This window comes from Pygoscelis adeliae, unplaced genomic scaffold, assembly GCF_000699105.1.
Source record: "Pygoscelis adeliae isolate BGI_AS28 unplaced genomic scaffold, ASM69910v1 Scaffold186, whole genome shotgun sequence".
Taxonomy (NCBI): Eukaryota; Metazoa; Chordata; class Aves; order Sphenisciformes; family Spheniscidae; genus Pygoscelis; species Pygoscelis adeliae.
In genome coordinates this window covers 1,266,374-1,291,939 of record NW_008825071.1, presented here as the reverse complement: position 1 = coordinate 1,291,939, position 25,566 = coordinate 1,266,374, and the positions used below count along the sequence as shown (strand labels likewise).

At 38.0% G+C, this 25,566-nt stretch overlaps 1 protein-coding gene across 1 annotated transcript in view; it reads right to left on the bottom strand.

Annotated features, from left to right (window-relative positions):
* The window catches only part of EXOC2 (exocyst complex component 2), a 121,578-nt gene that overhangs the window by 1,894 nt on the left and 94,118 nt on the right, over window positions 1-25,566 (bottom strand). The window contains exons 23-26 of the mRNA XM_009326446.1: window positions 9,410-9,465; window positions 6,111-6,233; window positions 3,713-3,774; window positions 1,793-1,852 (exon numbers count right to left, since the gene is read on the bottom strand). Coding sequence (XP_009324721.1) covers window positions 1,793-1,852; window positions 3,713-3,774; window positions 6,111-6,233; window positions 9,410-9,465 — 301 coding nt within the window. The remainder of the gene's footprint in view (window positions 1-1,792; window positions 1,853-3,712; window positions 3,775-6,110; window positions 6,234-9,409; window positions 9,466-25,566) is intronic.

Genomic DNA, 25,566 nt, shown 5'->3' with positions numbered 1-25,566 from the left:
ATAGATTTCTCTTAAGTATCATGGCTGAAAGATCAGAGATGGTATGACTGTTCTAGGAGAAACATTAGTTCACTGGCAACCATGTGTTTTTGTCCTTTATAGATAACAAACTATGTATGAGTTCATTATGGAGCAAAACAATGGTTCGTTTACATTTACATAGTTGCCAAGAAGGTACTTGGTGCAGTGGATAATATTTATTATAATCCACAAACTACAGGTGTAGGACCAATGCTGTTGATGGCTCTGTTGTAGGAGATATTTATTGTAACAGTGGAGATGCATTATGAAGTTTTACAGTCTTGCCTGTGTGTTTTATTTTTCCCATATTCTAGGGAAGAATGTGTTCTCCGAACTTTTTGCTCTATTTCAGAAACAAGCTAGGTAGGGCAGACATGTAGCACCTCAACTTTTTGGCAAGCTGTGATTATTGAACAGCAAGTAACAGAAGAAATTACGCTGTATGTTAAAAAACCCCAAACAAACCCAAGAACAACAACTTGAACCACAAAATCAGTATCTGCTTCCTCGGCAGGTCCTCTGGAAGATGACTATGTCCACATTCATCATTTAATATCATAGTAATAACTGTGAATGAACAGAAATGAACAGCTCTAAATCAATGCACAAATATGTGTTATTTTACACAAATATGTGTAGATTACAATGAGCTGCCTGGAACGATGACAATTGTGGTGTAACGACCTGAGAAGCAGAAAAAGTTTTGCACTGTCTAGGGCTTAGAACTGTGAGGCAGATGTAAAATTGATGCAGTTCTTGATTCTCATCTGTCCCATGAAGCTCAAATGCTTGTGACTAAGTGAAAAAAAAAAATTCTACAGGTGTTTCGGAAAGTCTGAGTTGAAAGAACTCTCCTTACTCAAAACTGATTCCTATCTTTAATAAAGCATAAGAGCTAAGTAAGGCAAGGAGGTATCTTTAGACTTCTTGTGGCTAGTGAGGAGTAGGTTTGAATAAATAGGCAGAGGACATCTGAAGAAGGCACAGTCCGCAGACCACGGGCTGCGCAAACAGTCTCTTCGTGTGTCTACAAAATATTCTAAATTGTGACTGTTAAGCGCAAACTGATTTGATGCAGTTGAGTTCCTGAAAGTACCATAATACCAATCGCAAGTTCAAAACATCTATACTTACACTAATATACCCATTACAAATCCATCCTAGTTTTACTGTACTGCTCTTTATTAAGCTACGCTTGTAAAACAGACTACCAAATACTAGGTTGGATGCAGCAAAGCCGCTTGGTTGTCAAAGGTTGCTACGGTGGGGAAGGAGGAACCCAAACTCCTCCTCCTGATGTTAAGAAAGAACCACAGACCCTTCTTCTTTGTTTTCAAAATGAAACAGGCCAGTTTTGAGAGTTCCCCATATATCAGCTGGCAAAAGCTTGGACTTTGTTCCTTGGCCATTTTTTTATTGCTGCTAAATTCAGTAAGACAAGACAACGAACCTCATAGAAACTTTAAGATTAACAAGGAAGGCTAAAATAGACAGAAATTAGAAAATAAATACAAAGCTACATTTAACTGATAAGACTATGATGGGCAAGAAGGATATGCCACAAAGCCATTGGCTCTTCTGTGTAATTTAATAGGCCATGATGAACAAGGACTTAGCTTATTCTTAACTCTGCCAAAGAGGCTTCTGCTCTGTAATTCAGAAGGGTCAAATACAGTGAACGTTAACCCTCTTATGACAAAGTTCTGATACAAGAGTAAAAAGCAATGGCTCCAGAGACCAGAAAAGAGACAAGACGGTGCATTATACTCACTTTTTGTCAGTTCCACTTGAGAGCTGAGGCAAGGCTTCCAAAGCTTGCTTAAAGCTTGAGCTGCAAGGAAAACAAAAATACTCATATTCCACTGGTACAAGTCTCAGCATTCACAGTTTCTCTCTATAAATTCCATGGAGATATGCTGTATTTTATCCATTCTTATTTCAGTAAATTAACAAAATATTAACTTGAGACCTGACATTCATGTGCAAATTGAACATAAAGTGGTCATGGGTTCAAGCAGGTCTCTTGACAATCCTAATGTGATGTATACCATACATCAACAGGAAATGTTAAATCAGCAGCTGATTTAAGACTGTGGTTGACATCCTGGACTCTTCAAGAATTACAGACAGTTGCCAGCCTGCCTTCTGCCTCAAACTAAGTGACCATCAGAGTAAGAAGCACAGATGAAACACTAACTTTGGCCTTCTGTGCTCCGTAGACAGGTCACTGCATTCTCCCCTACAGAAGGGGGCCTACAGAGAGAATTACAGTAGGTTTGCATTGAGGTAACGTAGGTTCATAGAATAATTTAGGTTGGAAGGGACCTCTGGAGGTCTTCAGGTCCAACCCTCCCTCTCAAAGTAGGGCCAACTTCGAGGTTAGAGGAGGTTTCTTGAGGCATTATCCAGTCAAGTTTTGAGTAACTCCAAAGATGGGGTTTCCACCCCTCTCTGGGCAACAGATGTGGAACAGAAGTGCAGGGAACGATGCAGGACCTGCACAGATAGGTACAATCTTGTCAGCAAAAGATTAATATGGTGACTTGTGGCAACTACTACTAGTGGCAAGTCCAGGAATAAAAAGGCATCTATGAAGCTCCAGTTTCCAGGGTTCACCGTGCTTTGCCCCTATGCTGATTAGAGACAATACCACTTCCATTTTATCCAATTTGAGCCAGTGCCAAGTAGTTTTCATTTAGAGGTCTTCATCACTATCAGAGACTCAGAACAGGGAAGCAAGTCTTTTGAAATGGAATGCAGTGACACCATAGGACACTATCTGTGACACTGTGAAGACATATTAGGCCCTTAAGCCCTGCAAGGTCTCCTACAAAATGTTGATTAGGTAAGATGACCAAATTGCCATCTGTGTGAACATGTAACGCCAATCTTAACAGAAGTGTAGGTAATTAAAATAATGAATGAACCTGCCCATATCCAATCCCCAACATAATCACCTAGAAATTTCAATCAATCAACTTTACTCAAAACTGCTGACAGCTATCATAATTTGTTTTTACGTGCCTTGACTGCATCAACCACTGATACTGCTAATGCTTTTCTTTCTCCCTTTATATTAATGTGTGAGTGTGTCCCACACTATTTATCTTTGGTCTTGCACCTCACTGAGAAATGATAAATCGCTGAAAGCCTTTTGAAGGCTTTCATTCTAAGAGACAGTGTGAAGCTGAATTCACTTTCCCTGATTAGGTGTGTGGAGAAGGAGTAGGGTATTGTACAAGCTTGTGGAGAGCCCTAATTCTCCACATCTGTATAAGGGGATCCTGCCAGTGTCTGGTTCCGTAGCCTCTCTGATGTGCCTGGCAGGTCCTTTGCTGCGTGCTTTGAGATTGCTGTGAAAAACTGGATAAGACTCAAACACATCTGCTTTAGTCTTGTTTTAGCATAATTTTCCTCAGCAGCTGTACTGCTGTTAAGAAGTTTTACCTTTTTTTTTTTTTTGAGTGGCAAATAACTAGTTTGTGTCTAAAAATTCAAGTAAAAAAACAAAAAAGAGTTTCTTTCAACTGACAAAACCTTGCTAGTAATCTGTTTTTCGTATATTTACCTAGTATATCACATATTCTATTTGAAGCAAAATTTCTTAATCCTCAATTTATATCATGTGCTTTTGCATGTTAGCCAAGGATTCCATTACATTGAAAAAGATAGACATTACAGCACATCTTACTTGCTTTCAGGTGTTAAGTATATAGCCACGGTATCTCTCAACGCACAGATTTCAAGTCTTGCCTAAAGACAGAAATACAAACATTGAAACAATGACACAACGTCCTTTCATCAAGTGAATACCAGTATCCCAAAGCTTCATCTTTTTTAAAGGCAAATATTATTGCACACTGCAGGTGTAAGCAGCCTTGACTTTTAACAGTTTGTTTCCTGTATTTTTGGTTGCCATGCTGCTATGTCAGGAGACTGCAAAAATGAACAATTTCATACTTCTGATTCAAGTCAAACTGTTTGTATGGTCACTATGTAGCAGTCTAAAAACATTGGCTTGTCTCTCAGTAACAGTAATAAATCTTCAATTCTGTTCCATCTCTTCTGTGCTGTGATAGAAAGATAGAAGGACGCTACCTTAATTTGTCTTTTTTTTTTTTTTTTTTTTAAATTAAATACAGTGAGCTTAACTTCTCACAGCACAGCTTGGCCAGGGAGGAAGGAAACAAAACAGTACAAAAATCTGTCAATACACATTTTATTCTTGGTTTTCCTGTTGAATTTATTTTTTTTCCATCAGATGAGGAAGTAGAATGGTTGTCCTCTGCTTCTTGTCTGTCACCTGGTGGGCACACAAGCTTGGGGATTTTACTCCTGCACTGTACTGTGTGTCTAGGTATTGATTTTTACCTAGGCAAACTATTGTGGAGAATGAACTCAAAGATTAAACAAATTTCATAGATCGCCCTTTAGTGTTTGAAAAGCAATCATTATCGTGACTGGTTTTATATGAACTAGAAATATTCTGCATGTGATCAATACTTTAAGTAATTTCATTTAAAAATATGAAGTGAACTTCATCCAAATTCATATTCCATTCTTGTTCATCATAAAGATAAAATTTAATCCAGTTAGCCATTGCAGAAACTGATCTACATTTAGACCCAACTAATATGACATTAATCTTCCAAAACAAAACTTTTTATAATGCAACACAGACATCTAATCCGAGTTCTAATGAAAGGCTTTGGCTTTTAGGTCTTCCCCTCATCTCTCCCCTAGGTAGGAAGCCAGCTGAGATTTATGCTTTTTTAGTACCAGAACTTTCTGGCACAAAATACAACATAGCCACCCCCCAGTTTTATACTCATAAGAAATGCTCTTCTCACCACTGAATGTTTCACCTCTTTTTGTATGGTGCTCCAAGCTGAACAGCCTTGGATTTTTTGAAGTCCTACACATAAAATTCTGGAGTCTTTCCTACATCTTAGGAGGGAGCAGTACCATGGGGAAGTGTCACATTCTCAAGTACCACAGCCTAAATAAACATGGTGGAAGGGCAAACCCTGCAAAACTGTGGGTCATGGGATGTGGGAATACAGATTCAGGCTTCTCTTCAGGAATGGATATTTTTTGATCAGTCAGACCAGGCTCAGATCACACTCACACTGGTGCTGTCTGCCAGACAGGATTTTTTATGTTCAGAGGAACAGAAAATGACCATGAGTGACAAATTTACAGAAGGGAGAGAAAATCCTTTCAGTTATGGGTTTAGGCAGCAAGTTCATATGGTGGGCTGTCTAGTCAAAGAAAAATGATATACGGGTAGCTTTCTTGCTATTCATTGATTTGGTTTTAAATAGGCAGTCAATCTTATTTGGCTGTGATCTTCCTACATTGATTCTCTGTCCAACGCAATTACTACCAGCAACTGGAAAATAAGGCTTGCAATTGGATAACTATTTTCCCATCATAATGCAAGAATCCTGTCATGTACAATGAAAACTGGGAGTTTGCTCTTCTTGCCTGTTACAGCCATACCAATCACTGACTCAAAGGAACTTTTTTAAAAAGATTTTTTCTTAGAGTCCTATAAAACTTATCCAATAGTAAGTACAACTACCAATCTAGCCATAAATGAAGAAGGCAGTATAAGAGTATCTGTTCTACCCATGCTGCAACAAAGTACTAATGTAGAAATAGTATAACAGACAAGTGACCAGTTTTGCAAAGACTTACAAGATCCTACAGCATCATATTGTCAAGATTTTTAAACCTCAAAATATCACAAAATTGTTTTTCCTTTTAAAATAATTTTTTGATGACAGGCCAAGGACAGTATTTAATGACATTTCAAACAGATACCATTACGATGCTTTTTATCTCATAGGATACAGGTAACCTTCTGTGCACTCAGACACAAAGACAACACTAAAATATAATCAAACCCAAGAACCAGTATCCCAAAGGGTATTCATCCATAAATCTGAAATAGGTTGTATACTAATCCCTTTTATCTCATTGCTTTCACTGCTACAATAAATCCAACAAATACACAGATTATACATGTGTCTGTTATTCTCAGTTTTCTAGATTCAGATGTTGGACAGTACAAAGTATTCAGGTACCTGTAAAGCTCCATTTTTGCTGAAGGATGAGACACACTGCATCAGTCGACTCAGTTCTTCAGAGACTGCTTCTACAACCCTTGACATTACCCGAGGAACTAAGTCTTTGGAAATGGTAAACACCTGATTTTTACAAAAGAAGAATCATGAGCATAATACCTATATTAACAGAAATATTTTCTATGGTAACATTTCGGTAAAAAGCATTAAACGCTTTCAAAGGACCACTTCATTTTTATCAGTGGACAAAAAAATTTCAAAGCAACTGGAATACGAAGGATTTCTTTTGATGCTTGTCCTGTGCTGTGACAAATCACCCCTGTTAATAGCAATGTTAGCTATATGATATGTGATAATGACAACTTTCTTGCAATGCCTAAAAGCAGCTAGACTTCAAAATACATGCTCTTGGCTGATGGATGCAGGGAGTCAGGTGGTTGTACAGACTGCTGTTTTGTAGATAGCATCTTTAATTCAGGGTTGTGCAACTGACTGACCCAATTACACATTCAGCCACTTTTTACCCATGTACTTTGCTATTTCTTCTAGAGTCCTTTATATTTGACCACTGCCAAACAGCTAGTGTCTTTATGCTCTGTGGCAGAGATAAGTCTTTGAAAGGGTTTGAGAGCATGGCGGTGTAATGGATTTTCATTTAGATTGTTCCACTGCTGCCATTTATTAGTTCCCTGGCAAAAACATCACACCTTACTGTTTTTTCCATGCATCAAGACCATCTTTTTAACTGCTTATTTGTACAACTTTTTAAAGTGATACTTGGATACTCCCTTTGAGGTTCAGAATAGCAACTGCAACACAACACCACCACAAAATTAAACATTAGATCTATGCCTGAAGGAAAGCATGAAGAAACCAATCTTCCTTAAAGGGAGCTTTAAGGAAGCGAGAAATTGTTGGTGACTTAAAAATAAATAAAAAAGTATGATTTTTCTACACAAAATTGGGGAAAATGCAGGCCAAGAGGTTGGAATATAGGAGGAAGTGAGATTATAGGTTAGACAGACCAAACTTGTGTCAAGACTTAGAGGTGATGATAAAGCTGCACTAAAACTGCACGGGGCTGGGGGAGAAAATGACACAAGGAGCTGAAGATGATGTGACTGGAGTGCAAGAAGGAAAATGAACTGTATACACTTTTTAAACACTTCCCTCCCACCCCCGATTTCTGCTTGAAAATGATCGAAAAAAATTAAGTAGCAGAATGATTTTTTGCTAGAATACCTTTGCTTTATGTGAAGTTTAGATCTAATATCTGACAAGGAAGTGTAGTAATTGACAGAAGATATTCATACATGTGTGTAAAAGTAAATTAAGGGGGGGGGGAAGAATGCAAGATTCCTACAGTTTTCAGTGATTTAAGAAATGAATTATGTATCAGGGATCCCATCAAGCTGACCGCTCCAAAAGGCAGGTCTACACCATAGGTTAAGTACACTGACCACATATATGTCAGCTATCAGCTGTTATCATTGCCAATTCAAACACGTAGGCTGTTTTAATTGTTTTGACCCACAAAAGCTAAGTGAGCGACATACTTAGGTGTATGGTAAGAAAAAAACCCACCAGTAACAACTGGGGAAGGGGTCATCTTATTTAGCAGCAAATATTGCTGAGCAATTCAACACAAACATACCAGGAACACACCCAAAAATCTTCTACTGAGAAGAGAGTATTTGTGCCCACAACGAGCACTCTTGAAGTTACTATACAGAATCCAGGAAAAAAAATTCTCAGCAATGGTGAATCATCACAAATTTGCAATAAGAAGCCCTTAGTTTGATTTCAGTTAAATTTGAATTCACAGGTAGAGAAACAATTTTTTTTCTACTTCAGTCCATGCTCGCTGTTCAGCTGATGGTTAATTTTTGCTGTTTCAAACTACAGAAACTTGCAGCCTTGCTAACTAAACTTAAATCTGACCCAGCTTACAGAATTTCACCAGAAAACAGTGGAAATGGGAGTTTCATCTTGACACACGTTTTCATATTTCTGTAATATTTCACATCTAGATATTTATGAGGCAACACTATTTGGGCCAAAATCAGTATCGGTCTCAATGAAGTCAGCAAGGCAGTGCACCTTTCTGCTGAAGCATTTTAACGAGTATGCATGTTTACAGGATTAGCTCAATAAGTCACAAATGCCTTTGGATTTTTTAAAGCAAAACCTCTCATTTTCATTTTTATTAATTTCCACTACACTGAAAAACAACATTGAAAATGAATGTCACGTTGGTATATATTTTTGGTGTTGCTTATTCCCTTATTCAGAAGCATTTTGTAAAATCAGCAATGCCTCTGTGAAAACCGCTGTAAGTAAATACTGAAACTGAACCAAAAATATTGCAAGCGGTATTTAAAGTTTCTGAAAATATTTTAATTTATATGGACACTTGTAATTTAAGGAGGAATAAAATAAACAAAACCCTCAAGTGATTCTCATCAGATTTTAATTAGATGGAAAAGGTAGAGCACCTATACTTGTGGTATTTTGAAAGTTAAGAGTGATATTACTACCAATACTTATACCAGGAGCAATAGTAATCTGGTAACACTCTTGATGATTAGAAGGAAGGAGTATGTAGAACAGAGGCTGTAATTTAAAGGACTATAGAAAATTCCTGCATAGTATCACAAAAAGCCAAATAACTGCAGCTCTGCAAACATATTATTTTAAGAATAATGTTTTAATTTTAATATGCACTCCCTATCATAAGCCATTACCTACCTAAGTATTTAAAACACAATTTGTGCTGTACAGAGGCTATAAAACTTTCTGGGTTTAGGTTTCCACTTTTTATCCTATATACAAGAATGACATATATTGCTTTTCACTTCGAGTGGCATATGTTGAACATTTCTTCCAAAGCGAAGCACAAGCTCATTTTCATATGTTGTGGAAAACAAAGTTAATCAGAGAAAGTGAGCATCATATCTATCTATGTATCTCTCTCTATATATATGTATTTAATCTGCATGAAAAGAGAAGAATTGAGCTTTAGACTTTGGCTTTCCTCTTCATCAGATAGTGGAAACAAAAAGGCGTAATGGAGTGTTACTGAGGATAAACAGGAACTGTTCATCTCCTTCTGCCCTTAAAAAAGTTAGCGGTTGCATACTTGGTTGGCTAAACCTAACCCAAAGCACTTACATCTATAATGCAGACACTTCAACAGAGCTACAATTTTCAGGGGTGATGAAAGCCAGGATTTACCAAGCAAAATACACTGAAATTATTCATATGAATGTAAGCACGAAACAATCTGAAGTTTTTCTCACCTCTGCATGCACAGCAATGATATTCACTAATGCTTCTTTCAAATAGTTTCTGACACCTGAAACAAAACAAACAAGATAATTAATTACTTTCTTTCTGATGTCTCAACAAAGCCATAATATTCTACTGTTCAATACTGTACTTTTTCTTTTCATTCTTTTACTAGCACTTTTGCAATCAGAGGCAGGAAGAGAAAGTTCCATAGCCACACCACCAGTCTATTTCCTTTTTCAAATCAAATGGAGAAAGGCACATTTCCTTACAGCAAAAGGTTAAAAAAGCCAGCAGGTTCCTGTTTCAGTATTCTTCTTCTTTGACAACCCAGTTTCACCAACTTTGCAATTTAATAAAAATCTAGCATTATTAAAATATAAATTTTGGATGTCTTGCTAGAATACACATGCCATGGCACAGAACATGCACTACAGCTCGGTAAGTTCTAAAGAAACAGATAAGACGAGGGTTTCTGTTTGTACAACAGTCTTCAAGAAGCTCTTACTACTTCATCAGCCTCTCTGACTGTAAATCATTATTACAGATAGAAATAGCAAGGACTCTTGTTTCTCTGAAAGCAGTTCAGAAGATATTACTCATGGCAGTTTATAGGAGATGTCATGCCTTAGTAGAAATTTCCTTGTGGGGAGGGCGGAGAAGCCAAATAAGCATTTTTATTTACCAAGCATATGAAATGCTTGTCAATTGATATTAAAAAGGAAATTCTAAACAGAAGCACATCCAGCAGGGTATGCTTTAGTTAGGACAGGCTCTTAGTCCCCTGCGCTGCTGTAATTCTGGAGTAACTTCCTAGACCTGGACTCCAGTTGTGTAAGATCGAAAACAGGCAAAAATCTAAAATTGCCCCATTTGCTTTTCTGGGCACTTCACTTTGTAGGCAAAGGCAAATTAGAAAGCATTTAACTCAAAGTATGCATAAATGTTGGAAGTGCAACACAAAGTAATGAGAGGGGGCTACCGATCCACATGACTTCAACTTCTGATTTCAATTATTCTAGCATGAATCAGAGAAAGCGCAATGACCCCATCACTCCCTTCGGTATATTCAATTGACAGTAAAAGATCAGAATCATGGACAAAAGCTGGTGAGACCACACAGCTCAGAGATCACAATGTGATTAAGGCTGCTGTTATAAAAATTACAAAGTGAGCCTTTAATCAGTTCATCTTACTTGCTCCACCTTTCCTCAGATAACACCGATGCAGCAACTTAATCCTACTACGAAAAACAGCTTTAAAGGGAGTTATGCAAGATCAACAAAATGAGTTAATCTATGGGAGAAGAGAGTCGTGTCTTACAACTGCCATCTCAGTTGTGCTCATTTTTTTAACCACTGGTCCCACAAGTTGCCTCACGATCTAAAAAGGAGACACTTATTCTTTCTTACTTAGAAAATTATGGACAAACATTTTATAAGAGTAGGACAAAAGGATGACAGGACCCCCCTTGCATGAGGTGCAAACACTTTCATCGCCTGCATCTACACTGTGCAACGTGATGCAGCCTAGAGTTTAGAGTGGAGGGTGCTTCCTGGAGGGCATCACGGGTCTCCTGTTGGAAACGAGGGTGCTTGGGGGAAAGCAGAAGGAAAGATGTTGAACAGTGACTCTTGTTCCAAGGTGCAATCACGATGTAGCTGAGCTCTGCACCCAGGCCCATGTATCAGGACAGTCTCTGTTTCAAAAGTTCGTAGCAAAGAGGCAAGCATCAAAGAAGATTTCACTGCTCTCACTAAAAGCAGTTCGGTTTCTGAACATACAAGAGAATCGATACCTTTTCAGAAGGAATGTTCTATTTTCGCTCTGGAAGAGATGCAAATAACTGAAAAAGGTAAAGAAAAATACCAGCCTTTCCTCACACATTCCAAAACATCTCTAATGCCTTTTCTAGCTAGCTTTAGTCTTTTCCTTGAAAAATCTCACTGTTTCCATTTAAACTAAACCAAGGACAAGTCAAACAGCATAGTATACTAGGTTGCAAGCTTATAATTTCTCATTATATTAGTGATTTTTTACGACAAGGAAGGAAGGGAGGGAGGAATAGAGCAATACCAGAAATTTGACTTTTTTTTCTCCTCCCCTGTAACTTGCAAAACAAAGTAAGAATGCCTCACACTCTACTTGAACCACACCAAAAGATCACAGGTATATGTGGAAATGCAACACCCCCTTCCTTTTTCCTCTTCTACTGTTTTCCTTCTTCTACTTCACTCTGCCCCAGTTTAAATCCTCTGCAGGCTTCATAGCACAGAGGACAAAATTTGTCTCACATCCCACAAGCAAATACAACTTGACCAGGCACCGAACGGTGGTATGCAAATCACATCAAGAGGTACAGGGCGAATTTGGGAGCTGGTTTGCAGTTAACCTCAGGGTGCAAAGTGTTGATTTTGGTCTGCAAACCCATGTGGTATTCAGCTTTCGGCTGCCTACCGGCCTCGTCTTGTGACAGTAGGATCTTTCATGTGGAAACTGTGTGTTTTTACTTCTGCACAAATGCCGTGCAAGATTAAGACTCTGATGGTCTCCCTTCTCTATGGATACCTGAGCACTGCCAGAGCACGTTCATTAGTCAGTCAAAATTTCACTCGTGAACTAAGCAGCATTTCTTTGCCCCAACTGACTGTTCTCTAATGAAGCATCTCACTCAAGCCCTGGTGCAGCTGGGGAGCCATAATGGAAGTACAGAGAGGGGGCTGCTACGTCAAGCAGAGAGGGCAGGTGTGTGTCCTGCAGAGAGGAGGCCAGCTGGCTGAGCTGAGAAGAAGTGTTATCAAGGAGGCGAGTGAAAAGCTGGAACGTATAGAGACCAAAGCAGGTGGGTCGTGTAATAAGGCGAGGTGGTTCCAAGGAAGAATCCTTGTTTCTCACCCATCCCACCTAAGCTCCCGAGGTAGTGTGCCTCTTCTCATGCGTTCATGCAACTTGGCTCAAGATAGGAGCTGCTAATTCTGTCTGCTGCTGCTGAGAGAACCCAAATTAAACAACTTTTGACTGTGCTAGTAAAAGTTGCCTGTCAACTATGTCTGTGGAAACCTTCCATAACATATTTCTTAAAGAGTCAGTCACTGAGTTACCGTAACCAGGTACCGTTAATTTCTACAAGCATGAAATACTAATGTCAGCAACATTAGCACCACGTGTTAAATACCATTGTCTGGTGGTGCACAGCTAAGAGATAAAATGGTCATTTGTGTCTTCTAATGAAGAATTCAGAATGAATTGGCTAAATGGAATTGAGATGGAACCTATGGTAAAAATGAAGTGACAGTATCGCATATTGCTAGCCCATCCCAGCTGTACGACAAAATTGTTAACTTAAACCTCAGCAAAAGGGCATAAGCAGACATATTTTATCTTGCATCCTTGTACCACGTACGAGGACAAATGGGTGAACTGAGCGCTTAAAGGAGATTATTTCTTGCAATCCCAGTAGCACTAATTAGGTGTTCCTGACCTTTCATAGCGGGTCCAGTCCTGCTATGACTGCAGGCTCAGGGGGCTCAGCACAAGCTCAAGTATTTCCTCAGTTTCTTAGACAGGTTTTGCAACTTAAGAGCAGATAATTCAGCACAAACTGTTCAAAGCTATGCAGTTTAGAGACAGTCCATGTATATGAAACTGTAGTTGCCTTAATTGCAGCATCTAATAGTCTAAAAGACCTTGTCTTGGTAAGCTAAACAAACCAAAGATGGAAAGAAAATGCAACTGCACTCCAAAAATGCCAGTAAGTGGAACCAGACAGGGGGAGAAGGGAGAACTAGCTAAGCTGAAAAACAATAGCGGCACAAGAAAGGAAGGTATAAATGAATTGACCATCAGTAAACTTAGGCTGGAAATTAAAGGTAACTGTGTAACAGGTTTGCTCTGACTATGCTATTAAACATGCGGTGTTGTGACAACCATTGCTGTCAGGGAGTCAGTTTCCTATCATGAAGAGAGCATAAGTAAAAAGGGTATTTCCCCCCAGCCCTTCTTTTTTTCTTATTTGTGAAGGATTTTCATTTTTGCATGTTGAGACAAAGCCAAACATATCTGAATGTCAGGACCTGCAGGCATAGTTAACAACTGTACTATATTTTGAAAAATTACAATTAAAAAATATCCAGTTTCTGTTTTATATCACTGCACTGTTTGTGGCAGGCTTTGTTGAAGTATTACTTTTCTGGAGTATGATTCACTGGAAATACAAGCAGTGGCATCCAACTGTGAATTTGTTGTGAAATTCATTTAAAAATGAAAAAATTGTCTAGAATAGAATTTTTGTGCAGCTTTCTCTACAACTGTTCAGCAGCCCACGCAATTACAGTTTTTGGGATACCATGCTGCCAGTCCTATTATACAGCACTGAAAGCTAATGCACCACGTAACTGTAGGTTGCACCTATTAGGCTAATCAAGTGAAACATAAGATTCTTAAGTCTAAAATACCTCTTATTTAGCATATTGAAGCACAAATACAATGCCTTTCCATAGCTTCTGACAGAAATGTGTTAAAGAAAGCCTCAACAAACCCTTGCAATTTCTCTCAGGAAAGTGTTATTATTCTGTTACAGCATAAATGCATTCCACTCCCACTCTATTCTTAACACCGAAGACTCTGACTTGCTGGAATTCTAGCTGCCACTAACAAAGCCCCAGTACTGCTCTAAAGAAAAATGGATGGGAAGACTTAAGGCATAACAATGAAGGACAGTTTCAGCCATCAACTACCACAATGGCTGACAAACTTTAAAATAGCACCTTCCAATTTTGGGCCCTCCACTGTACTTTTTACTGGTGAAACATCTAACAAGATTATCCATTAAATTTAATCTCCAGTTTACATCACCTTTTTTTTTTTTTAACAAACTAAATCTGTCAGAAAGTCTACATTTACAGGCAATTTTAACAATACCATAAAGCTGTAGCAAGGATGACTGTGTGAACTATGGGAAAAGCGGAAGGGAAAAAGATTTGTGGTTCTGAGGAGTAACAGAAACTAAACTTCTAGCTTGCCAATGCAGGAGTCTTCAGATGGCGCAGTGCTACCAGTTGTCCCACATGTAGTTCTCAGAGCTACGTTTCCCCCAAGTACTTAGATGACAGCATTCTACTATGAAACCTCCAAAGTGACTGAATAAGCAAAGCAAAAGCTGGAACTGCAATACCATATGTGTAATTTTAAGACAAAAGAGGCTACAAAAACTTGCATGAACAAATAGAGCAGGAGTTGCACACACGGTAAAACTGAACTCATCAGGATGCTGCTTCTGTGCCAGAAGCCAACACAGGTCTTCAAATGTTCCCAGTCCTTCTAGAGTAACTTGATAGAGAGGATATGAGCATCAAACGTTTTTACACCTTTCGCAGACTCAAGAGTTCAAAGAATGAACTGAAGTTCAGCTAGGACAACTGAAACACACAGGAAATTTTAACCCAGGCAGCTTGGGTTCGACGTACTTTAACTCTTGTGAGATTGGAACCTCTTTTGAGATGGATAACTGGGAAGCTAACCTTGCTGCTGCCTCTCGCTGAACAAAGCCTTTCAGCTTGCCTGTTGTGCAAAAAGGAGGAGGGGAAGATAAAAGCACGTAACTGTTTAGAAAAAGTAGGTGGTGTCAGCAGGTACCTTCTGCTCGTCGGCAGTAAACCACACCAGACATGAGGATAAGAGGCTATGAAGCATCAAAAGAAAAAAAGTTCTGAGGCAAATTCACAGTCAAATAAAAATCGGGCAGGAATATTAAAAGCTGCTGCTCTTCTGTGGAAGAGTTAGAAAAGCCATCCATAGGAAGTTCTACAGTTTGACAGCTGTCACTCAGTTCTGGCTTCCCCCCCCCCCCCGAAAAGCAAAGTGAGAGAAGGATTCACCAAAAAGGAACAAATGGTTCTTTGTATGTTGACCAAGCTACCAGGCCTGTTTCAAGACTGAGTTGACTGACTTATTAGAAACCTAAGCTCTGAGGGTCTGAAACACAAATGAGTCTCGGGTAGGCACAGAGCCACCAATTTTAGCACTAAATTTGTTGGCCTTGAGGCTTGAACATGACTTGGTAGAGCTAGGAAAATTGATGCCTGGGAGTCTGAAATTTCAAGTTTTAAACTCATCCAATTGTAGGCAATATTTTTACAACTTATTGTTCTGTGTGGTGAATTATGCCAGTAACAGTCAATCAGTCCGAAAACTTTTTTTTTTGCCTGATTACTTTTTAATAAAAACTTTCCTCAAAAATAACAACAAACAGAATTTGGCGATCCAAAGAGATTAATATTTTTCGTACCTAGCTGCACAGTACTGATACTTGACTGTTCCTGGACGTCTTGTTTGTTTATGCTGATAAAGAATTTGGGAATAATAACGCATAGAGGAGGATAAATGGAAAAAAATTATGATTTCAACTGCTCTAAGGAAGGCACCTGCTTTCTAAATTATTTAATACAGATTCTTTACAATTACATTACACCCATTGCCAGATTTAACTGAATCGATATTGGAAATGTTCATCTCCAAGCTTCAGATATATAGTACCAAACTTGACAGCAAGTGACACACAAAGTGTTTTGAACTGTATGTCAGTTAAGCTCCTGCAGGTCTTCTCTAAGGTTTTAATCTGCTATATGAAACTGCTGGAAAAAAACCCTGCACACATCTACTGCAAGTCGTTAATCAGTGCTGTGTAGTGCACATTAAAAAAGAAACTAATGAATGGTATCCACAAAGCCATGTAACTTCTTTAAACAGTCTGATTTTAACTGTTGAATTTCCTCTAGGTTCTGGCTGCATCACAGCTGAAGAGAGAGCAATATTTAACAACCGCTTTAACTACAATTATTCTAGCATGATTTCCAGTGTGGTCAGGACATTTTTTCCTCCACAAAGCTCATGTTACAAAAGCAGTACTATAGGCTAGCTGTGGGATGGCAGCCTATTATCTGTATTTCGGCAGCTCTTGGAAAGGCAGACTGTGCTATGCAGTACACCAAGCGAGCACCGTCCTGCCCTGTGCAGTCTACTTGGGGATTTCAAGGTTAGATGGATGCCTCCTGACAAGCCAAGTTGCCCAACTGCCCAACACATACCACAGAATTTCACTTTTCAGTCTAACCTAACCCGTAACTTCCGACTAAAATCAAGTAATATCTTTTTGAAAACTAAAAATACAAACAGGTAAGACAGAATGGGTGGGAGGGGAAAGAGGCACTAAAAAGTGAAACGCTGTCTGAGGTCGCAGCAGGTCAGCAGAGTAGTCAGCGCTGTCTGCATACAGAAGTTGCTAGAAGAATTAAAAAAATAAATAAATCTGCGTAGACACACCTTGGTACACAAATTTTAATTTAAGAGATCTACAGAATAGCTCTAGGCTTCCCATACCTATGGATGACTGCCTGACACCTCCCAAAGCATGACGAAGCTCTATCAACTATGTTATCCCCAAGAAATGAACAAGAGGCAGCACAGACTAAAACTGAAAATTAAATTATTTTTAGTATGCAGCATTCCAAATAACATGATTTATAATATACCTTACATGCAAAATATTTCAGAGACTTAGGCTACAGAACTATGAAGTATGTATAGCAAAAATTGTTTTACATTATGCTGGTATTATGAAGCTATTTGGAACAAATGTATTTATTGACTCCTTCAGAGCACTTAACTTGGATTTGGGGGAAAAAAAAAATACAAGCAATTTGGATTTAGAATTAAGCGCCCAGGATGACATGAAAGAAGAAGATGGCATCTGCTACCCATGCGGACCAAGAGCATGTCTGAGGCTACATGAAATGCATTTGAATCAAGGTGGTGTCCCCCAAAACTATTTAGAAATCTAACATTTATAACCAGGGAAAATTTAAGGTGATTGACAGTATAATTCAAATGTAGGTATTAACTGAAATAATTAAAATTCCATTAAGAATGAAAACTTTGTATGTTTCTAGAACAACAAACTATATTTGGCTCATTAGAAAATGCCCTAAATTATTTAATGTTTCTGAAAAATAATTTTAAAAAGCTAGCCACTATTTCCAATTACTACAGTGAAGGCAATATCTCATTTAGAAAATAGTCTTTTAATTTCCAAGAAGCCTATACCTTTCAAGATAGTCTCCTAACTGTGGAATAGACAGAAACCTAACTTGTTTGCAGACACAAGCCTTTCATGAACTACAGCACTGGTACATGAGTATGTCATGCTATTTTACCGAAGTGTCCCCACCCACACAGTGATATCATCTAACCTGACACCCCACAGATGTTTAAAAAAAAAAACAACGTTAAAAAAAAAAGTAGAGATGTGACTTGGAATTTCCCCATGGACATAACAAAGCAGTTCACCTCTACTCTTCACAATAGCACGCAGGTTTCTCCCTTCAAAGACTGTTGATAGGAAATCAGCTTCAAATACCGGTACTACCAGTGGCCTGTTTTCTAAATTAAGGTAGCTAGACAAGCCTGTTTGTTTCTTCCTAATTACTAAAAATGTATTTGCTATCACGCTTTGTTGTTTGCACTGGATAAAAACTTTTTTAGAAAACTGTTTGTAGGATGCTAAGAGCAGAACACTTATATCTGGCAGTAGCTCTAAAAAATAGAACTACTCCACTAGGTCATCACCTTTACTACCACTTAAGCTGCTTTACTTATTTATTAAATTCCCTCCTCATTTTGACTCACAAAGCATTTTCAAATTGATTTTTAAAAAAGCTAATAATTAGTAGCTGTCAAAACCCAAATAACGAGCAGTGTGAAGAATGGCTTTCACTTAGTTATTGCTTCTGCTTTGCCCAAAGAAATATGGACACCACCTCTTAGAGAATTAAATGGACATCATCATGTTCAGTAAATTCCTTACTTCACAGTAAGATTTAAGCAGTCTGATTAATAACACTATCTTTACTACCTCCAAACATGATTATACATATAAAAAAAAAAATATGTGCATAGTATATTAACAAATAAACATGGCCCCATGTAAAAGAAAGGGTAAAGTCGGAGGAAAGTAATTCCTTAAAACTAATCTAGAACTGAACATACAATTACAGCGTTCACAGACTTTTATGGATTCACATGATACACCTGAACCAACTGAAATGTCATACAACTGCTCCAATGTTATTAAAGCAGAAAAAACCCACTTACAGACAGTGACTCCAGAACCTCATTTGAATTTAACCAAGAATGTAAAACTTTTCTCTAGGCCACTTCCTGCTATTGCTGGAAACATTCCCTCCTTTAAACGGAGATGGATTTCAAGGTACTGTACTTAGTGTTGTTTTGAGACTACATTCAGAAGAAAATGTGAACGTGTAGGCAAACTGGAAACTCTCTGGAGAGATTACCCACTTGTTTAACCACATTTCCTGTTTTTTAACCCGTTTGTCCTAAGTCAGTCCTTAGACTACTGACAAAAATAGATACAAGTGTGCTATAAATAGCTCATTAGCAGGTCTTTCTTGGTAAAACTGAAAATGTTTTGATAAATCTATTGTTCTTACTAGCTCCATACTAATTAAACTGTGAATCAGATTAATGTTTCCCTGAAATTCTTCTCTGCATAGCTCATGGTAATTATAAGTATACAGCACCTTAGGAATCAGAGGAAAAAGTCATAAGAAGTAATAGCGACCTAAAAAAATACCTATCGATAATTGAAATTTAATGAAGAAATTACTGGTAATCTATCTGGGAAAGGGCTTTTACAAAGCGCAGTTCTGAAGCAAGGGAGGACAGAGCCTGATTGGTGAGAGTCAGAACCTAGCTAAATAGTTTGAGATCTGAAGGCCAGAGTGCTACATCTTTGAATTAGTTGCCTTGCTCGTATTTTCAGCCATAACACTGAATGTCACTTGAAGGACTTGACACAATTAGCCACAAAACTACTTTCCAAAAACATTAAACATGAAGGCTTTCAAGACTTACGTTACTTGTAGTTTTTGAACTATTTTAATTCAAGCAATAGAAATTATGTCATGATGTTCAAAGAACCTGAAAGTTTCTGTGTTTCAGCTGGCTTGGAGTAGCAAGAGCTCTAAAAACTGCCAGTACTGTGATTAATACTTTTGTCTGTGCATGAATTTTAGTCTACAAGAGGAGAACACCAAAAGACAATAATACTGATTCTGTGCCCTTGTGCATAGCCCAAACTAAGATGTCTTTAAAGAAGAAGCTGCTGAGGCTGTTTTCAACTTTCTGCTACTCCATCAAACCTGCCAGAAGGGTCTGAGGGACAGCTGAAGAAGTCTGCAATCCAAATACTTGCCGCTTCCTGATCCTTACCACACACATTAAAATCCACTGCTTCTTGGGACAGAATATAATCAGCTTTATCATTAAGAAGATAAGGAGCAGAACCTGTAAAGGCCAAAGAATACAACAGGAAATGCGAAGCCCAATAGTGCTTCACTTGGGAAGAAGAGATGTTTGCTAGCATCTAATACTTAAAAGATGTGCAAGTAGCTGAAGGCCAGTTTGATATGCATGCATTTTACCAGGAGAGTTTTGTTAAGAGATGGATTTACTTTAATTTCTTCCATCAAACACAGTAACAGAAAGTGTAAAGGGCCTTTTACCAACCCAGACCTGAAGGTCATGGCAAAGGATGCTGCATACCATACTGAGAATTGAACCATAAAGACTCTCAAATTACTTGAATTATGGCAGAATAAGCCAAATTTCAACCCGTTAATCTGTTAACAAGAAATGTAAATGGCAAAAGGAAAAAAACCAAACCCCTCTGAATCAAACCAAAAGCCTATACACTAATGTAAAAAAACCACCTACGTCGGAGCTTACGGCCATCCATACCTCTTCATCTAAGCGTACACAGGTATCAGCTCACCCAAATTACCACTTGTAAACAAATGCATCAATGACCCCTAGCTGAGCCCAGTACTTGAGATATATGACCCATAGAAACTTGCCTTTTTGTTGCTGTCATTTAAGTATTAACAACATTGTCTGGCAGTTACAGCCATTAAGCAGTGCTCTACATGCACATCAGCGTGTGGCTGTAACCCATGAACACAAACTTGAGACAGAATAAGAACACAAACATTTCGCAGCCAACAGTGTGCTGCCCTACACATTTAGCAGCACTTAAAAAAAATCTTACCGTTTCTACTTCAGCATTAACAGTGTTGGAGCTGTTGAGTCTTTTTTTTTTTTGATTGAATTTAAGTGGCTATATATGTTTGACTTAAGGGGAATCCCAACAGTATCAAATAATCACAACTCTCAGATATTTAAAGTAGCTGGTTTGAGGTAGATGAAAAAAAATTGCACTACAGGAAAAGACATTTCACCCAACTACAACATAATATATACTATCCAAAACAAAACCATTGTTCTCCCTGAGTGGGAAAAACAGATTCTGCAGAATGAAATTTATGTGCGAGATTCTTAGATGTAACAAACCCTCCTTCTTGACTTGAAAATGAACACATCCAAGCATGCCTCAGTACTACCTGAACTTTTTCTCCCAGCAATCCATTAGCTGTAGGATGGCTTCTCCTAAGCAAATACTGCTTCATTCTCACCAAGGAAAATTTCTTAAATTTGTTAAAAATTCTCTCTTTCTGCCCCCCATCATTTTCAGCATATAATAGTCATAGCATTATGTATATAAGTTCTATTATCACTAAGTTTCCACAAAGAACAATTTTAATGCTGAAGGATTTTCTTTTGATAAAGCAGAGAGTGTTAATAACTAACATGTAAGGTGTTGAAAAATCAACAGGTCACACGTCCCTGGTATGACTAGGTTCCCACTGATTTTAGCAGTTTGTAAGGCAGGACTGAGATCCTTCTGTGTATATCCAGGATACTTCGCAGAGTGGGAACTTAATGGCTGTTTTTTGGCTGCAGAACATTCTTAAGTTTCCAGCGCCTGTGAGCAAGAGAAACACTGAGGCAAGACACAACATTGCACGTAAGAGGGGACAGACTGCTTAGTATATAAAAAAATATTTGATATATATTGGACATATTTTCAAAAAAGCCATCTGCATCAACAGTTTTCTCATAAAATGAAGTTAGAGCATGCTGACCAAGAAACTGCTCTGCTGCTTAAAAGCTCTGGGTTTTTTTTTTTCAGATTTCAGAAAAATAGAGAAACTGTGGAACAGAGCAGCTGGTGGGTGGTGGACATACTAGAGTATCATCATCTTGTAAAACTAATACCTACGTTCTTCTGAAGCCTAGTACTCATATAATTTCCAGTACTGTTTGTCATTTACCTAAAGCATTCCAAATTCTTCACAAGTGAGCCACTTAGGAAAAAAGAAACAAATTGTATCCCTTCACAATTTTGACATAGACTTCCAAAAGCCTGAGTGTGATAACTCATCATATTTGGTGGTCCTTGCCAATCCCAGGCACTTCTCTCACTTTACAGATGCGTAGGTTAATAATGCCCAGTCACACGTCCAGTGGTGTCAGCGGGGATCGAAGTCAGCAACACAGACTAACCCCTTCACACTGCCCCCAGATACCCCAATACAGGAGGATTTATGTAATGGCAAGAAGCATAAATTTTAAGAGATTTGTTTCACAGATAAAAGAGGGTAGCTATATGCACCACAAAGATACAGAATGACCAATTCAATGGGAAAAGCAAGTCACTTCTTTAATTGTAAGGTATACTAAAAATCAACATCTCTATCAAAACTGAGAACAGTTGAATCCAAAAGTCTCAAGCAATATTTCCTTTCATTAACACAAACCAAGCATAGTCTGCAAGAATACTCATTTATTTCTTTCAAACACATCATTTTTAAGGCACCCTGAAGGTGTCCTTTCATGATTTTATAAAACCTAAAATTATGAAAACCTTTCAAAACACAGGCTCACTCAGGAAACTGTGTGTTCTTCTCATAATTCCTGAAGTCACTGGTACTGTAATAATAGCCTGTCATATGCAAAATGACAGCAATTTCATAAATGAAGAATGGGCTTAGAGATATACTATGTTTATGAATTTACTTTGGTTGTCACTCAAATATTATTATTATAAGAAATGAGAAAACTGAAGCCAACTGATCCAAGAGAGACCAATTTCACAAAAAAAGTATTTGGAACAATACAGACAGTAATAATTTTAGTGTCCAGTTATGTCCTGCATCTGTCTAACCTTCAAGCTATAGAAAAATAGTTAACCAGTGAAACACATCCTGCATTTATTACAGTGACTTAAGACAGATATACGTTGGTAAGTAAAAGAAAAGGCTAACACGGCAAAAGGAAGTAGAGTATGGACTTTTTAAAAGAGATTTTTTTTTCTTTTTAAGAAACTTTAAAAGTGGTGCTTTGAGCAAAAAGATTACTAGCAGCAATAAGATACACAATTTTCCTGTCTTTTACGATATAGTTTTGTTAGTACGATGATTTTTTTTTTTTAAAGTTGCTATTTCTATTGAATTATATCAGAAGTACAATGGTAAGCAGGCTGCACAGATATAATATAAAAACCGCAATACTTTTGGAACCTGATTCTGCAAAGGTCTGTGAATGTTCTTAACTCAAAAAATGCAAGCAGGCACCACGCCGAAAGAAACCACAGGACTGGTTGTTAATATTTTTACATACTTTCTTCCAAATTGCTTTGTGTACCATTTGTGGATACACAGAATTTTTATTTGTCCTTAGTAACTAAATTCAGCAAATTAGCAACCAAATCAAAGCCAGGGTATTAGCTTACAAGCAAACACTAATAGGTAGCAGTATTTTGTAGGCATGGTGAAAGTATCAAGTCATGGGAAAGATCTGACCGAAGAAGGGGACCTTGGTTACAGATGCGGTGGATTCCTTGGAAGATGTAGTAGGAGGTCATGCTCTGCTTCATTTCACCAAATTCTCAAATTTGAGTTCTATGGTAAAATCTAGTTTCTTTTTCACAGACTTGGTAACTTGCGATGACCTTGAAGAGGTAGTCATCATTTTGACTTTCAGCCAGTCCTCACTTCTACCAATGTACACATTTAAAACTGCACCATGTACTGCAGTCAAATGCATGTAGATCAGCAAATCAACAATACTCACAAGAGTATACCTTAAATTTATGGCAAAAAATGCCATAAACTGAATTTCATGTAGAATTTTATTTATCTGTCTGTTTAAATAAGCAGTGAGTTGGAACCAGACCACAGCAGCTTTTAGAGATGTTACTGCAGTAAAAAAATAGAAACCCAAACCAACCAACCAAACAACAAGCAAACCAACAATTGAACCAAAACAAAAAAAAAAAAACCCACCCCTTACTGCCTTCTTACTTTGCTAGGAAAAAGAAAAAATGAGATTAAAATTGTTGCGAGGCAAATACTGTACTCAGTGAGATCGCACATTTATCCTATTTATTAGAGTGAAGGTGAGAACTTGCACTGGCTTCTAATGTTACTCTTTCATAGTTTTTCACTTCCAAGTTTCACTGAATCCCTACAGCGTTTTGAAAAAGGCAGGGATTTGAAATGAAGAATGTCTTTGCATGACCTGAATAATAGATCTTTAAAAATTGTTCAAGTCCAAAATTAACATTTGGAAGCTATCTGGACTCAGGAGTGACCCACAATAACTGGAAAGCTTAAGATTTTTCACAGTTCAAAGTAAAGGCTTTTAATAATTTTGGATTACTTCAACTGCTGAACAAGTCCAACACTGTAATTTCATCCACACATCAATAAAGTTTAAGTGTTTCATTAAATTTAAATTGCTATTCGTTGTGCAAAGAAATTTGAAGCTAATGAAATGCTTTTTATTACAATGGATCTGCTATACTGTTAGAAGTCTATCATATTTTCCCACTTAAAAAGTAAGAGTTCAAGGGCTTGATAACTTGGCTACAGAGAGAATACGCTCCAGGCCGAATTTTGTATAGAAATTTTGTACAGAAAGCTGAGACTTTTTGTTACACTAAAATTTTCAACTTAAAAACACGCACACACTCCTGGGCAGAAAGTGTTACTGAAGCACTGAGTAGACAGCTATTTTCCCACTCTGCTAGTTTAGCTGTCCAGTGGCAAGGTACATCTTGTAGACAGTATTTTCATCAGTGTATTTAAAGTGCTAATAACTACAACATCCTTAACTACTGCACACATTCAGGGATTAGAAAATAATTGGTTTTATCAATCCTCTTTCATCTTGAGTTCAGTATTGGTTTTATGCTTGACAATAAACCCTTTATGCAACATTTCAAACTGTAACCAAGAACATGAACTGACCAGTGGGTTTACTAAGGGCATCAAGGCTTTTGGACCTCCCCTGCCAAGTTGTCTGGGGCAAACCGCAGGTATTTTAACATGATTCTCTGCATCTGCACAGGTGGTACAGGAGGTACGGTAATGCTATATTTTGTACGGTCCTTGAAGAATCCCCACAAGAAGACACTAAGCACCTTTATCAGGGGAGAACACACAGTGTTATGGATTGTTTCTAACTAGTACCTGCAAGCTAAAGGTTAACATGATGAAACTACTCTCTAAGCACAGCAGTGTGAATTACAGGAACCATATAGGCAGCTCCCTGCACAGGCAAGTCTGATAATTTTGATGCAGCTGTGTTTACTTAGACCAATAGCAAAGTTGTGACTTGGAACTTCCCATTTAAACAACACGCACAAAACTCTGAACCATTTTAATTTGAGCTAGAGGACTATGACTTAGCTACAAAAGGCAGCAGATAAACCCCTACTACAGATCAACCATTAGCCTTAAGTGAGAGCCACAGTCACCTATGAGTAGGTAACAACACGCTAAAGTTTCCCAAATACTAATCATGACCTGTAGATGCTTCTTGACCTCACAGTGCTCCCATGCACACTCTGTCTTCTGAAACTAAGACTATGACCTCAATATGATCTAATAAACTATTCCACCGTTTAAAGTTCCACAGTTTCTACAGTGTATCAGTCTGCCTTGAACCCAACTTTTAAAATGGATGCCTTGATTTCCACAGGGTCTTGTCTGCAGCACTGACAACCTCAAAACAGGAAACGTAATTGTATGCATTAGCCAATACAATATGAAAAATGCAACTGTTCCAAGTGAGCAAATACATTTAAATATAAGAGATAACCCTGAGAATACATTTAATCTCTCAGCAGATAAATGCTGTACAGTAAAAAATCAGTTCTGTCAATACAGAAAGACCCCTACACTAATTGACAGCC